General features: G+C 39.0%; 4 protein-coding genes and 1 long non-coding RNA gene across 13 annotated transcripts in view; 1 reads left to right on the top strand and 4 right to left on the bottom strand.

Annotated features, from left to right (window-relative positions):
• Window positions 1–12,952, bottom strand: part of LOC118278720 (alpha-centractin) — an 800,945-nt gene that overhangs the window by 344,187 nt on the left and 443,806 nt on the right. The window lies entirely within an intron of this gene.
• LOC126912297 (uncharacterized) overlaps window positions 1–12,952 on the top strand; it is a 126,150-nt gene that overhangs the window by 16,526 nt on the left and 96,672 nt on the right. The gene's annotated exons all lie outside the window — the stretch shown is intronic.
• LOC118278399 (uncharacterized) overlaps window positions 1–12,952 on the bottom strand; it is a 136,103-nt gene that overhangs the window by 34,877 nt on the left and 88,274 nt on the right. The window lies entirely within an intron of this gene.
• The window catches only part of LOC118279032 (synaptic vesicular amine transporter), a 418,685-nt gene that overhangs the window by 344,187 nt on the left and 61,546 nt on the right, over window positions 1–12,952 (bottom strand). The gene's annotated exons all lie outside the window — the stretch shown is intronic.
• On the bottom strand, window positions 4,489–11,835 carry LOC126912238 (uncharacterized). Of its 2 annotated transcripts, XM_050703415.1 has the most exons (3): window positions 11,751–11,833; window positions 9,775–9,990; window positions 4,489–9,338 (listed from the first exon to the last, which is right to left on the bottom strand). In XM_050703415.1, exon 3 carries the CDS (start codon window positions 8,877–8,879, stop codon window positions 4,731–4,733), a length of 4,149 nt encoding a protein of 1,382 aa, XP_050559372.1. In that variant the 5' UTR covers window positions 8,880–9,338; window positions 9,775–9,990; window positions 11,751–11,833; the 3' UTR covers window positions 4,489–4,730. The 2 variants fall into 2 exon arrangements, with proteins under 2 accessions (XP_050559372.1, XP_050559374.1); XM_050703417.1 differs by lacking the exon at window positions 9,775–9,990 and having other exon boundaries at window positions 11,751–11,835.

Below are 12,952 nucleotides of genomic sequence, written 5' to 3'. Positions count from 1 at the left end.
TCTGTGTCCCATGTAATAGGGAGTGAGCCTATTGCCATATACGGGACACAATTCCAGACACCGTGCTACTACTGAGAAATTATCCAAAAACCGAAAAAGCCCAGCAAAACTTCGTCCAACCCGGGAATTGAACCCGAAACCCCCGGCAGTCGCACTTCGCCAAAAATAATAGTAATAAAAAGAAATACCGGCTTAAACAACAAACTTAAAGCTTAAAGCTCACCACTCACAAAAAACCGATAAACCGTCAAAATATAAATAATTATTTATTATCTGTTCACGCACTGACCTTTTAGTAACGTTTCACTTCACTATTTAAAAATTTCACCACAATCGAAAGAAAAAAAAAAACAAACGAATGACATTAAAAAGCGCGGCAAACAACAAAATGGAAACTGTCAAAAAAATGATATTTATTTTCAAACTAAACGCGAAATAATTGTTTTAATTATTTAATTTTATAAGCTTAAACATTAAATTCGAAGCTTTACGAAGCAAAATATCGATAATAATTTAGATTTTATCAATCTATTTTGGCTTGCCAAAACGTGATTGTTATTTTGTTTGTGTTAAAAACATTTGTATCAGTTTTTTTTTGTATTATTTAGTATTACGCGCGAGTATTACTAACGTATGGTACTGAACTGAGTCGCAGTTGTCGTTTTACGATGCCTAGACGAGGAACAGAGCAATGGAGACGGCATTTAGATACTAATATTTGTGAAAAAATGTGTGGGAGAGCCATGCTTCGGCACGAATGGGCCGGCTCGACCACGGCCTCACAGAAAACCGACGTGAAACAACGCTTGCGTTGTGTGAGTGAGGTTACTGGAGGCTCAATTGCCTCCTTCCCAATCCCCGTTTCCCCAACAACCTTTAAATTCCTAACCCCCAAAAGGCCGGTAACGCACTTGTAATGCCTCTGGTGTTTCAAGTGTCCTTGGGCGGCGGCGATTACTTACCACCAAGTGTCCTTCCTTCTTTTTACAATATCTTTGTATAGACCCGCACTGATTTTATATTAAACGTTAAACTAGTTTTAATGAGGAAAATATGCGATATATTCTACTAAGTAATATAATAAATTATTTATTTATCCCCGAAGGGGTAGGCAGAGGTGCACATTACGGCACGTAATGCCGCTATAAATGTACACCCACTTTTCACCATTTGTGTTACAAGTCCCATGTAATAGGGGGTGAGCCTATTGCCATATACCGGGCACAATTCCAGACTCCGTGCTACTATCCAAGAATTTTCGAAAAACCGGAAAAAAGCCTAGCGATGCTATGCCCGACCCGGGAATCGAACCCGACACCCCTTATTCAGCAGTCGCACTAGCAACCACTCGACCAACGAAACAGTTCTACTAAATAGTAGAAAAATAAATGCATAATGCATCTCTATGCAACTTTTAGTCGCTGCATCGCCAACGGAATCTATTTTTAAGATGGTCGCCAGTTCGGTGCACTCTACACTCATATATTTTCTTCATTGCATGCATTACAACAGAGTATAATACCTTTGTCACCAACCCCACTCTTTCCGCGGGTGTCTTAAACCCAACTGAGGATCTTTTTTTATCTATCTATCTATACTAATATTATAAAGAGTTTGTTTGTTTGAACGCGCTAATATCCAGAACTACTGGTTCGATTTGAATAATTATTTTTGTGTTGAATAGTGCATTTATCGAGGAAGGCTATAGGCTATAAAACATCACGCTATGACCAATAGGAGCCAAGCAGTGCGGGTGAAACCGCGCGGAAGTAGCTAGTTATGGAATAGGAGGCAAACGAGCAAACGTGTCACCTGATGGTAAGCGATCAGCGCCGCCCATGGACACCCGCAACACCAGAGGAGTCACAGGTGCGTTGCCGGCCTTTTTAAAAAGGAGTATGCTCTTTTCTATCTGCACACTTAACTCAAAATTTCTGTAACATTAGATTTTATCATAAACTGGCGTTATAAAATATACTCTACAACCAAAGAACTAATCCATAAATCTAGTAAAAATCAATCGTATGTCATGGAATACGGAAGAGATACTAAAATGTATTCAATACTATAATTTTCTGAGACTTTCTGGCTCATTTCACACAACTTGCAGTTTTTGGATTCGGTCACTTTCATTCTAAGGGTGCCATTTATCGGAGCTGCGAACTGCCTAGCGGGTTTACCGCGGCTCTGGCTCGAAAAGCAGGAGTAGGAACGGGGTGGTTTTTAGTCAGTAAGAGTCTGACACTCCCTCTCGCCTCGGCCAAGGCGGGAGAAGTGAATGATTTTTGGAAATCGGGCAACAGTTGCCATAATTATCAGAGAGCGCTGCTGCCCGGTCCACAGGCCCGCATCGTACGCATCGCACGCAACGGATTTTAGTTTGTCTTGTATAGAAACTCATACAACTGCGTCCACTGATCCGCATCGTACGGACCGCATCATCGGCAATGCTTACATGCGATGCGTACTGATGACGTCATACGGAATGCGTACAATGCGGGCCTGTAGACGCTTACTTTTAGTGGGTTATACGACACCCGCGGTAAGAGTAGAGCTGGTGACAAACGTAGTGTACTCTGTCATTACTATTGCTACACGACACATAGTGTGGGAGTAAAGAATTTATGGATTTTCACACCTGACGAGGTTACGACCGTGAAACAAAAAAAAAACATATAAATAAATTGGTTTTTGCCAGCGACTTCTTCCGCGTTCCCGCGAAATAATAAAAAGTGTCCTTTTTTATTTATTTATTTTTCTTTTTTTTTAAAACGTTGCCCCACACTAGGATTTTCTCCTGTGTCGTGTGTGCGTTTACAAACATACAAGTTCACATACACATGACACCCAGACCCGAAACAACAATTTGTGGATCACACAAAGAGTTGCTCCGTGCGGGAATCGAACCCGCTACCCGTTGCGCGGCAGCCAATTGCCCAGCCACCACCCCAACCGTGCAGTCATATTATAACGTCACGCTTTTAATCCCCGAAGGGATAGGCAGAGGTGCACATTATGGCACATAATGGCAATGTACATCCACATTTCACAATTTTATTTTATGTTCTCCCATGTACTATGTGGTGAGCCTATTGCCATATACCGGGCACATTTTCAGACTCGGTGCTACTACTGAGAAATTTTCGAAAAACCGAAAAAAGCCCAGCTATACTTCGCCCGACCCGGGAATCGAACCCGAGACCCCTTTCCCGGCAGTCGCACTTGCAACCACTCGGCCAACGAGGCAGTCAAGTAAGTGTCCTTTTTGTAAGGGGTGGAATTCATGCAATCACTTCTCCCACCCCAAGGCGGGTCACCCAAGTGAGGCGAGTGTTGTTCTGACACTTCCGTCAGACTCTTACTGACTAAAAACCACCCCGTTCCTTCTCCTGCTTTTCGAGCCGGAGCCCCGGTAAACCCGCTAGGTAGTCCGCAGCTCCGGATGGAGCACACCTTCCTAGGAGCAATCTGTTCACTTAGGGCTTGAAGATATCAAGTTGTATTTTGTAGGAAACATACGCCCGAATACCTACTCAAATTTTAGGTTATATTTATATATCGTGCTATCTCTGTCATTTTATAAAGAATTAGTAGTGACAGAACTAGTCTTGATAGCGTCTTAAAATAGGCATGTTTCCTACTAGTCAAATTCAATACTTTTTTCGAAACGTCAAAAACGATATTTTCTATGAATTTTGTATGAAATACTCTATTATGACGTCATAAGTTTTTGTCGTCAAATAGCAGACTTATTTCTAGAAATTTAGCTAGAAAAAATCGTAAATTAAGTAGTTAATAAAATTTATAAATGAGAGTGTGACTATTTTTGAATATTTTATTGTATTGAAAAGTTGTAATTATAATTTATTTTTGACCCAGTCATCATCGCTATTGAGCAGCGTTTGAGTATTTGGACAATAGACTTCAGCAAAAAGTACCATTCCTTAGCGGTTCGCACAACGAAACTCGGAGCAAAATGTTTCCTTTCTGTGTGGTGCCTTTCTGTCTGTCTAGTACTACGATGGTGAAACGGGCTAGGGGGATTAGATTGTGCAACTCCCACGCAGATTCCCCGAAATGTAGGTATCCGGTAATACACCCAAAGGTTTGCGTCATACTGAGACCCTCCTTTTTTGTCGGCTGAAAAATTAAAGCAGGTGTGGACTAATAAATAAAACAATCGTGTTTAAAATAATCAATATTTAATTAGAAGATTATTTATTATTAGATTATTACAATATTTAACGGCTGATTAGAATACATTGGTGTGTCAGTAAGTCTGACACTCCCTCTTGCCACACAAGGCTCATAGGCTCATGATTTTACATTGTTACAAAAGCAGGGTCAGTTATGTAGGGTCTGGTCTACGCCATCAGGCAGATCCATATTATGTTAAAGGCAGACTACACTGCACAGAGTAGTTTAAAGAAGTGCCATAACAGGCGTTGCACCATGAGGTCTCCGGGGTTGGTCTACTAAGAGGACTCGGTACCTCCTTTAGGTGTAGATGGTGACCACCGGGGAGGTAAAAATCCCACACTCCCTAGTTTTTTCCTCAAAAAGCTAGACGCCTTTTGAAGGTTTCCTCCCGTCAGCAAAGTCAAAATCAATCTATTTCAATTAATCCTAAATTAGGCACTTTTGAAAGATCAAATTGAATTGTCCGTCACTCTGTCTGTCAGTGAAGCTAGGTGCTCGTTCCAAAGTGTAGCTTCGAGAAAAATAAGGTATCAAACTCTTACAGCAACTAAACCAGACGCCTCATTGCTGCTGGGAACTAAATAGAAGAATTTGAAGAATCTCTCAAAGTCCAGGCACGAACTCTCGTCAACCTCTCCAGATTCCAGTAATGTGGAATAAGTTACAGTGAGCAAAACACATCTATCCGTATTCGTGTAATCAATACCGCGACTTATTTTGTCTACCCTTTCATAATCTGACCATCTAGTAACCATACCGAAATTTCGTAATTCATACATCAATTGACAAATCATGGTCTTATGCCGCTCCGCTATTTCAATCAACTGAGAATCCATTTTATATTTCGTGATAAATATGTCGAAAATGTTCATGTCGCATCGGCAGAACATAACATTGATAATGAATCGCCATAGTAACTCTTGCATCTCTTCTGTGTCTTTTGACTTAAGTTGATCACAAATGTATTCTACTGCGAAATACTCAGCAAACGACATATGTACGAATATTGGTATATTGTCTGCTACAGTCCGAATCAAACCGGTTTTATCCCTTCCATCTTTCAAATCCTCTATCATTATTCTTATTTCATCAAGTTCTGCTGCTTCAAATATGCTGATTTTAGGGTAAAATATGGCATAAGCGCCCAATTTTTTATGCTTATCAATGCATTCTAACCTTTCTCTTTCATAAGCAACCTTATTATCAGGCTTATACACATCAATTTTGTTCTTCTCTTGAAACCTAATCCTTTTAAGCTTAGTTTCAGTGTAGTATTCGTAGAAAATATAGCCTGTTATATAAAAATCCCATTTGTTTTCATTGTTGTCGACATTTTTAATTTTGTTAAGGAAATATTCGGCCAGTAAATAAAGATGCAGGGGAGGTGCAATCAAATCATTGTTAAAATATGATATAACACTTTTTCTTGAGTCGAATTTAAGCATGTGATGATTATAATCGTCATAAGAGAATTCAATGCCGGTGGCTATTGATTGCTTTTTCAAATATTCCAAAAAATTAAGGTACACTTTAAAATATGTTGTGTGTTGAATTTTGCTGTGCAGGCAAAAGTCTCCTGTCGGCAAATGCTTCTGTATGAACTGAACAAAACTATTCACATTCTGTAACTGATCGCTATTCAGCTTTTTAAACTGCAATTTCGATTGCCAATACGTGAATAGATAACTGTCTTGCTCCAGCCGAGTAAAATGCTCGATCTCATACGAAGGTCCAAATTCCGCTTCCAAGATAGATTTTATGTCGTTAAATGAACGACTTGTGATCCAAATCTTATGTTTTTTCGTATAATCCCTAACTGATTTCACTAATGCTAACGCTTGATCGGCGTAGTGTGGAAATATTTCATCGAAACCATCGAAAATGAAGATCAAATCCTGTGTGTTGTAGTAATGGAGAAATAATTTAAGTTTAAATTCTGTAATACTGTCTCCGTTCCAGTTTTTCAAGTTTACCGTTCCAAGTACTTCTTCTAGTTCAATTTTGAAATCGTCATCTTGATTAAATTCTTCGTTATCCTTACAAACGGCTACGTCACACATGAATTTCAAACTCTCAAGCATATTTATATCAGTTCCACCATCTTTCCAATCACTCAAAACCTTTGTATGCTCCAGCAAATTGATCCTTAATACCCACAGTTTAGGGTTTATTTCCTTTGTTTTCAACGATAAATGAGTCATTAAAGTGGACTTGCCCATACCTGGTAAGGCTGTTATTAGAACAACATCGTCGTGTAAGTCATATAGAGTTTGTGTCAATACTTCTTTTACTTCTACTGTCTCTTCTTCTTGCTTCTCTTTCCGACTCACTCTCCTGTCTATATAAAACTCTTTATTCTTTTCATAGTTGCAATCTATGATTGTATTTCCTATTTCAATAACTTTACCATCAATAATATTATTTAGTACAGTTTCATCTATTAATTTAGCAGATTCTGTATCTATTATTAAATCTAAATTGACATCTAAACCTTGAAACTTCGCTTTAGCAGCTTCTAGGACCTTTTTTTGAGATTCATCTGTCAGATCTATGAGAGAGATTGGGTCGTCATTTACCGTATCATTAACTTGTGGGAAATATTCCATTATAGTTTCTATTGAAGGCTTATCAACAACTATAACAATTGGTTTACCATTCACAGCCTTTACTATATTTTCTAACTTCTTGTTAAAACTTCTAAAGCTTTGTATACGATTCGATAGAATTATAATGACTTTATCCTTACAACCAGTTAATTCCTTGCAAAACATCGTATAACTCTTGAGAGGGAGTTTGAAAATGTATTCTAAATCTAATACAGTATGATCCCTTTTGCCTAAACACTGTTGCAATTTGACTACTGTTAGTACTGGGCTTCTTGATGCTATAACGGCTCCTGTAACATCACGTTCTGAGAATATCTTCAGAGATGCTTCTTTGAATACATAATCTTTGTTTTTAAATCTATGCACCGTGTTTAAAACTCCAATTAAAGGTTCACTCATAGCGTTTGCAACAGCATTGTCATATATTTTGCTCTTTTTCGTCAAATATGATCCCACTTTTGGAGTCATCCATAGTTTCTGTATTTCATCGTGGTACCTCAGAAATATTACGTCGGATCTCACTCTGAAATTGTGGACGTCATTGCACGGATGTTCTTCTATTTCTCTCTTTAGTATATCTTCTACTCCACACTGATCTGATTGGTTGGTGAAAAAGAGTAATCTGTTGTAAAAATCTCTTACTAAACTCACATCGTATTCACCTCTTTTGAAAGAGAGTTTTGGAAACTTTTTCACTTTAACGTCTAGTTTATATTCATTTAGATTGTCGATTTTCTCTTTTAATTTGTTATACCATCTCTTGGCTATGTCACCTAGAGCATCGTAATCATCTGTGAATCTTAGAAGTGTTGTATCATCATCAAACACTAATATATTACCGACAGCTGATGATAATCCTCCATTTAGCTGCAGAAATCCATCACCAAGACTTTCATCAATCGTCACTACATTATCTGCCTTCACATTTTCCAATATTTCCACGAATTTTGTCGTTAAATGTGTTAGTCTTTTGTCTATTTTCGCATCATTACCTCTTATGGCTAAGTCTTTGTTGCCAAAAAGAGCTGGTACCTTCAGTTTAAGGGTTTGTAAGTATTCTTTAGCTCCAATCACAGCTGCATTAAAAACAACAGCTTGTGGTACATTTAATTTATCAAGTTTGCGTTTTAAATCATCTTTAGTAGTTTTGTTGATGAATTGTAACTTATCATCCTTGTATGTTATAACTTCGCCTATTAATTTTGTTAGTAATTCTTCCTTAGGTTCGGCTAGAAAGTCTGATAGAATAGAATCTGCATTAACCGTATTATCATCATTGGTTTGTGTTCTATTTCTCTTTAAAACTTCCAAGCATAGCAAGTTTTTAAATAGAACAACAAATTCGTTTTTAGAATCGAAGAATTCTTCTCTAAATTGCACAATTCGATAGCCTTCAGTTTGAATTTCCGATACTTCAAAAACATTATGAGCTAGCAACACATGATAGCGTAGTATCAAATCATTGTTCAGTGATAGCTCTGTGTTACCTTGTTCAGTTATAAACTTAGCTATATTAAGCGCTAAGCTAACTATTTCTTCTTTCATTACGATCTTGCATAGAAAATCTAAATGCTCATCTTCATAAACAGGTTGTAGGCAAGCATCTCCTGTTCCTATAAGTTCATTTAAATAATCAGCAAATTCTCCGTCATATAACTCAGTCCTATTATCATCTTTTGCAGTAGTGTACATAGCAAAAAAACATTCAACATCTTCGTATTTACCACCAAAAATCGGGCTCTTATTCGCAGGACTGAACAGATGTCTGATTCTCAGATAACTGTCGAAATATTTAGCTAAATCATTCTTGTTGCTAAAAGTGAATAGTTTATCGTTTTCACGATGTTTTGCTTGGATAAATACAGCTATAGGTTTATCGTATTCAGATGCTTTGATTCTTAGGCAGATATCGTCAAATGTGCCGATTTCATCAATGTTTGTTGCGAGATGGAAGTTTTCCGTTGTGTCGTTGTGTAAAGCTCTAAAGTTAATGAGACTAAGGAGTTTCGTTTCATATAGTTGCCCTTGAATGCCCGATGTTCCTGGACGCTTTTTATATTCCTTCGCGTTCATAGTAACGGCGTGTGAATGTGAAATAAGTTGATGCGAACAATAATGTCAATATTTTTTTTTCAATTTAAATTTAAAAAAATACGTTGCCCCTCATCAGGATTTTCTCCTGTGTCGTGGGTGCGTTTACAAACATACAAGTTCACATACACATGACACCTAGACCCGAAACAACAATATGTGGATCACACAAAGAGTTGCTCCGTTCCGCTACACATTGCACGGCAGCCAGTTGCCCAGCCACCGCGCCAACCGTGCAGTCAAATGTCAGTCAGTCAATATGGTGGAAGTCTTCTTAAAAGAAAGCGTGGCCGTCCTCAGCTAACCTGGTGCTGCCTGGTGCTGCACTGGCAGAAGCGACGAGGATCGGTGTGACGTAGAGATGCCAGATGGCCGGGATTTTCAGCGATTGTCCCGGAATGTTGTGTGCTGTCCCGTGTCCAGTAATTTTACTTTGATGTCCTGGAATTTAAAAAGAAATAGTTTTATTTTACAAAAATACAATACTATGGCTGCAAACGTAACGTGCTCACAAGTCGCGCTGCCTGAGTTGAGGGGCGAAAAGTGTGGGAGAGACATGCTTCGGCACGAATGGGCCGGCTCGACCGGAGTGATACCACGGCCTCACAGAAAACCGACATGAAACAACGCTTGCGTTGTGTTTCGTTGTGTAAGTGAGGTCACCGGAGGCCCAATGCCCCCCTTCCCAATCTTCCCAATCCCCGATTCCCGAACAATAACCCTTATATTCTTAACCCCCAAAAAGCCGGCAACGCACTTGTAACGTCTCTGGTGTTTCAAGTGTCCATATGGGCGGCGGCGATTGCTTACCATCAGGTGATACGTCTGCTCGTTTACATGTTGTTTCATAAAAAAAGGGTGAGTTCTAGGTACCTACTTGATTCCTAGTTTTACAGTTTAGTCTCGGATGGGACATCAAAACTCAGATTCTGTTCGTGGCCCTAGAAATGTCCAGGAAATGATCCGCCTGGGTCTGGCATCCCCAGTGTGACGTGGAGCGAGGTGATGCGCGAAGCTCAAGACAGATCGCGATGGAGCTCAAAACTTCAGTGGACGCCCTCTGCCCCATCTAGGGGGCACAGCGGTGTGTGTTCTGGAAAAAACAAAGTTAAAATTAGTTGACTAAAGGTTCAACTTGTCTGCCAGACCCTTCACTCCTGGTGACCCAGGTGTGTTCCTGGGGTTTTTAGTAGGCTACTCGATACATAAAGTATTTTTCCCAGGGCCAACAAAAAAGGTTGGTTGACTGCACGGTTGGCGCGGTGGCTGGGCAACTGGCTGCCGCGCAACGTATAGCGTGTTCGATTCAACGTTTTGTGTGATCCACAAATTGTTGTTTCGGGTCTGGGTGTCATGTGTATGTGAACTTGTATGTTTGTAAACGCACCCACGACACAGGAGAAAATCTTGTGTGGGGGCAACGTTTTTAAAAGAACTAGCAAACCACTCCGTTTCGCCACCAATAATTTTCCCTGTTTTCCTGCTTTTCTCTTGAAATCTTTCCTGAATTTTCTTTGCTATAAACCTCACGGAGCCCGAGACCTTTCCAACGAATGCAAAACCGTGGAAATCGGTTTGTGCGTTCTTAAGTTACCTACAGCTTATTTTTTTATTATAGAAATAATATATACTTCTTAACGCGAGCAAAGTCGCGGGCAAAAGTTAGTCAATAATAAGATTCGTTCGTTGCATTGATAATTTGTTTATGATGAGTCAGTCAATCAAGTTAGGACATGTTAATTTAAAAATAAAGATTGTGTCATTGCCAATGCAGATTGCGTTCAGTTTTGACTCAATTATATGAGTCACTTAATGGTATTTTTATGATAGGCCGGCCGGTAAACGAGCAGACGTATCACCTGATGGTAAGCAATCGCCGCCGCCCATGGACACCTAAAACACCAGAGGCATTACAAGTGCCAATTCCCCCTTCCTGAACAATATCCCTTAAATTCCTAACCCACAAAATACCGGTAACGCAGTTGTACCGCCTCTGGTGTTTCAAGTGTCCATGGGCGGCGGCGATTGCTTACCATCAGGTGATACGTCTGCTCGTTTACCGGCTTATAGCACAAAAAAGCTTTGTTTCACGCCTGTTTCTATTAAGTTATTATTTAAAATATTACCTTATCTATACTCTACTTAATATACAAAGCTGGAGAGTTTCTTTGTTTGTTTTAACGCGCTAATCTCCGGAACTACTGACCCGATTTGAATAATTCTTTTTGCGTTGAATAGTGCATTTATCGAGGAAGGCTATGGGCTATAAAACATCACGCTACGACCTTTAGGAGCCGAGCAGTGAATGAGAAATTATATAAATACAAAAGTAACTCACGTCTCCGTCTCTTCTTTACATAAAATAGATTATGGAGAAGGCAGTATGTCAAAAATGATTCCACACGGACCAAGTCGAAGGCAAAAGCTAGTTTTATACAACGTGTAACAAAATACCCATATACATCAAGAAGCACTGAAGAATACAGGTTGAACAGAGATTCTCTCTACACAAAGTTCCAGCTCAAAATACGATTAAAAAAAATTGGTACCAAATACTTAGTGTCACATGGTTCTTGATTTTAAATCATCATACAAACGTGGGACACTACAGGGGTCACTTGCTAATTACGAAACATTTCTTCTGTAAATCTGATCGGCTAGTACCAGTATCTACCTAATTTTGATGATCGGTTTCTGGGATTTTATGTATAGGAAAAATTCATAACTTCGTTCCATGAAAACATGAGTTTAAAAAACCCTTCCCGTATCGTTTGTTATGTTATCTAGAAACCGTACACTTGATATGTATACCCCCTTTTTGTTACACTATGTATATAAAAATAAATAGCTTACCTCTGATATTATGTTTGAAGTAAAACACACTCATTTAGTAATGTCAGTCGCCTCTAGGTCACTATAATAAACTGAGATTTTTTCCTCAAACACAATCGTAACTAAGGATGGGGAAACAGCATCGATATTTGTATCGATTATTTTGTAAGCAACATCACGTCTTTAATCCCCGAAGGGGTAGGCAGAGGTGCACTTGCACATTACGGCACGTAATGCCATTGTACAATGTTTTTTAGCGTTGATAAATCTGCGTTTGGCCACCAACCCGCTTACTGCCAGGACGGCGAAGCGAAAATGTGGCCGAGGATGGAGCACACAGACTTAGCGGGTACCTATCGACGGTTAAAAGGAAATAGGGTATAAGCGACAAAAAAAATGAAATGTTCACGAGAGCCGTTTAAACTCGTCGGTCGTCGAAAGAATACTAGGAAAATGTTTTTTTTTGCTAGGGTATAAACGCCAAAAATGTCCTCGTAAAGCCATGAGAGTAAGCGCATTCGAAAGAGCGGAAAATTTTACGTAGGATAGCATAATAAACAATTTTTTTACCAAAATGTCGCTTTTACTATTTCCTTCGTCGCTATTCACTCTGACCTTGAAAAGACCCTGTACATCACCGGTATACCCACTTTCCACCATTTGCGTTATGAAGATCCGATCTTGTTAATTACCTTAAATTTATCATCGATGTTTTTTGCAAACATCACTAGTCTAGAATCAGTGACAATAATCCATTACTAATATTATGAAATAATGGGAAAATGCGCGTGTCTGTTTATTTATCCGTCTTTCACGGTAAAACGGAACGACGAATTGATGCCATTTCTTTAATTGAAGATAGTTAAAGGGATGGAGAGTGTTATAGGCTATTTTTTGTCTCTTTCTAACCTCCCACTTCTCTAAAATGGGGGGTGGAATTTTGTATGTACCTAACGCAGTTTTTAAGGTAGGCGGTGATTGAAAATTCGTATGTCGGACTATTTGTGACTAAAAAAAATATCGTGTATAATATCTTTTTTTTAAATCTACCCGAGCGCAAGCGAAGCTGCGGGCAAAACGTAGTATAGGTATAATATAATAAAATTATTATGAATGTATTAACAAACTAGTTTTGATATAAACCTACTCTCGTTTAAATTGTCTTGCCATCGTGAGCGACAGCGGTGAACGATGAAATTGAAAGTTATTTATTATTGGAAGCA

Source organism: Spodoptera frugiperda, chromosome 24 (assembly GCF_023101765.2).
Source record: "Spodoptera frugiperda isolate SF20-4 chromosome 24, AGI-APGP_CSIRO_Sfru_2.0, whole genome shotgun sequence".
Taxonomy (NCBI): Eukaryota; Metazoa; Arthropoda; class Insecta; order Lepidoptera; family Noctuidae; genus Spodoptera; species Spodoptera frugiperda.
Note: the sequence above shows the minus strand (reverse complement) of the source record. Positions and strands in the feature narration are given on the sequence as shown.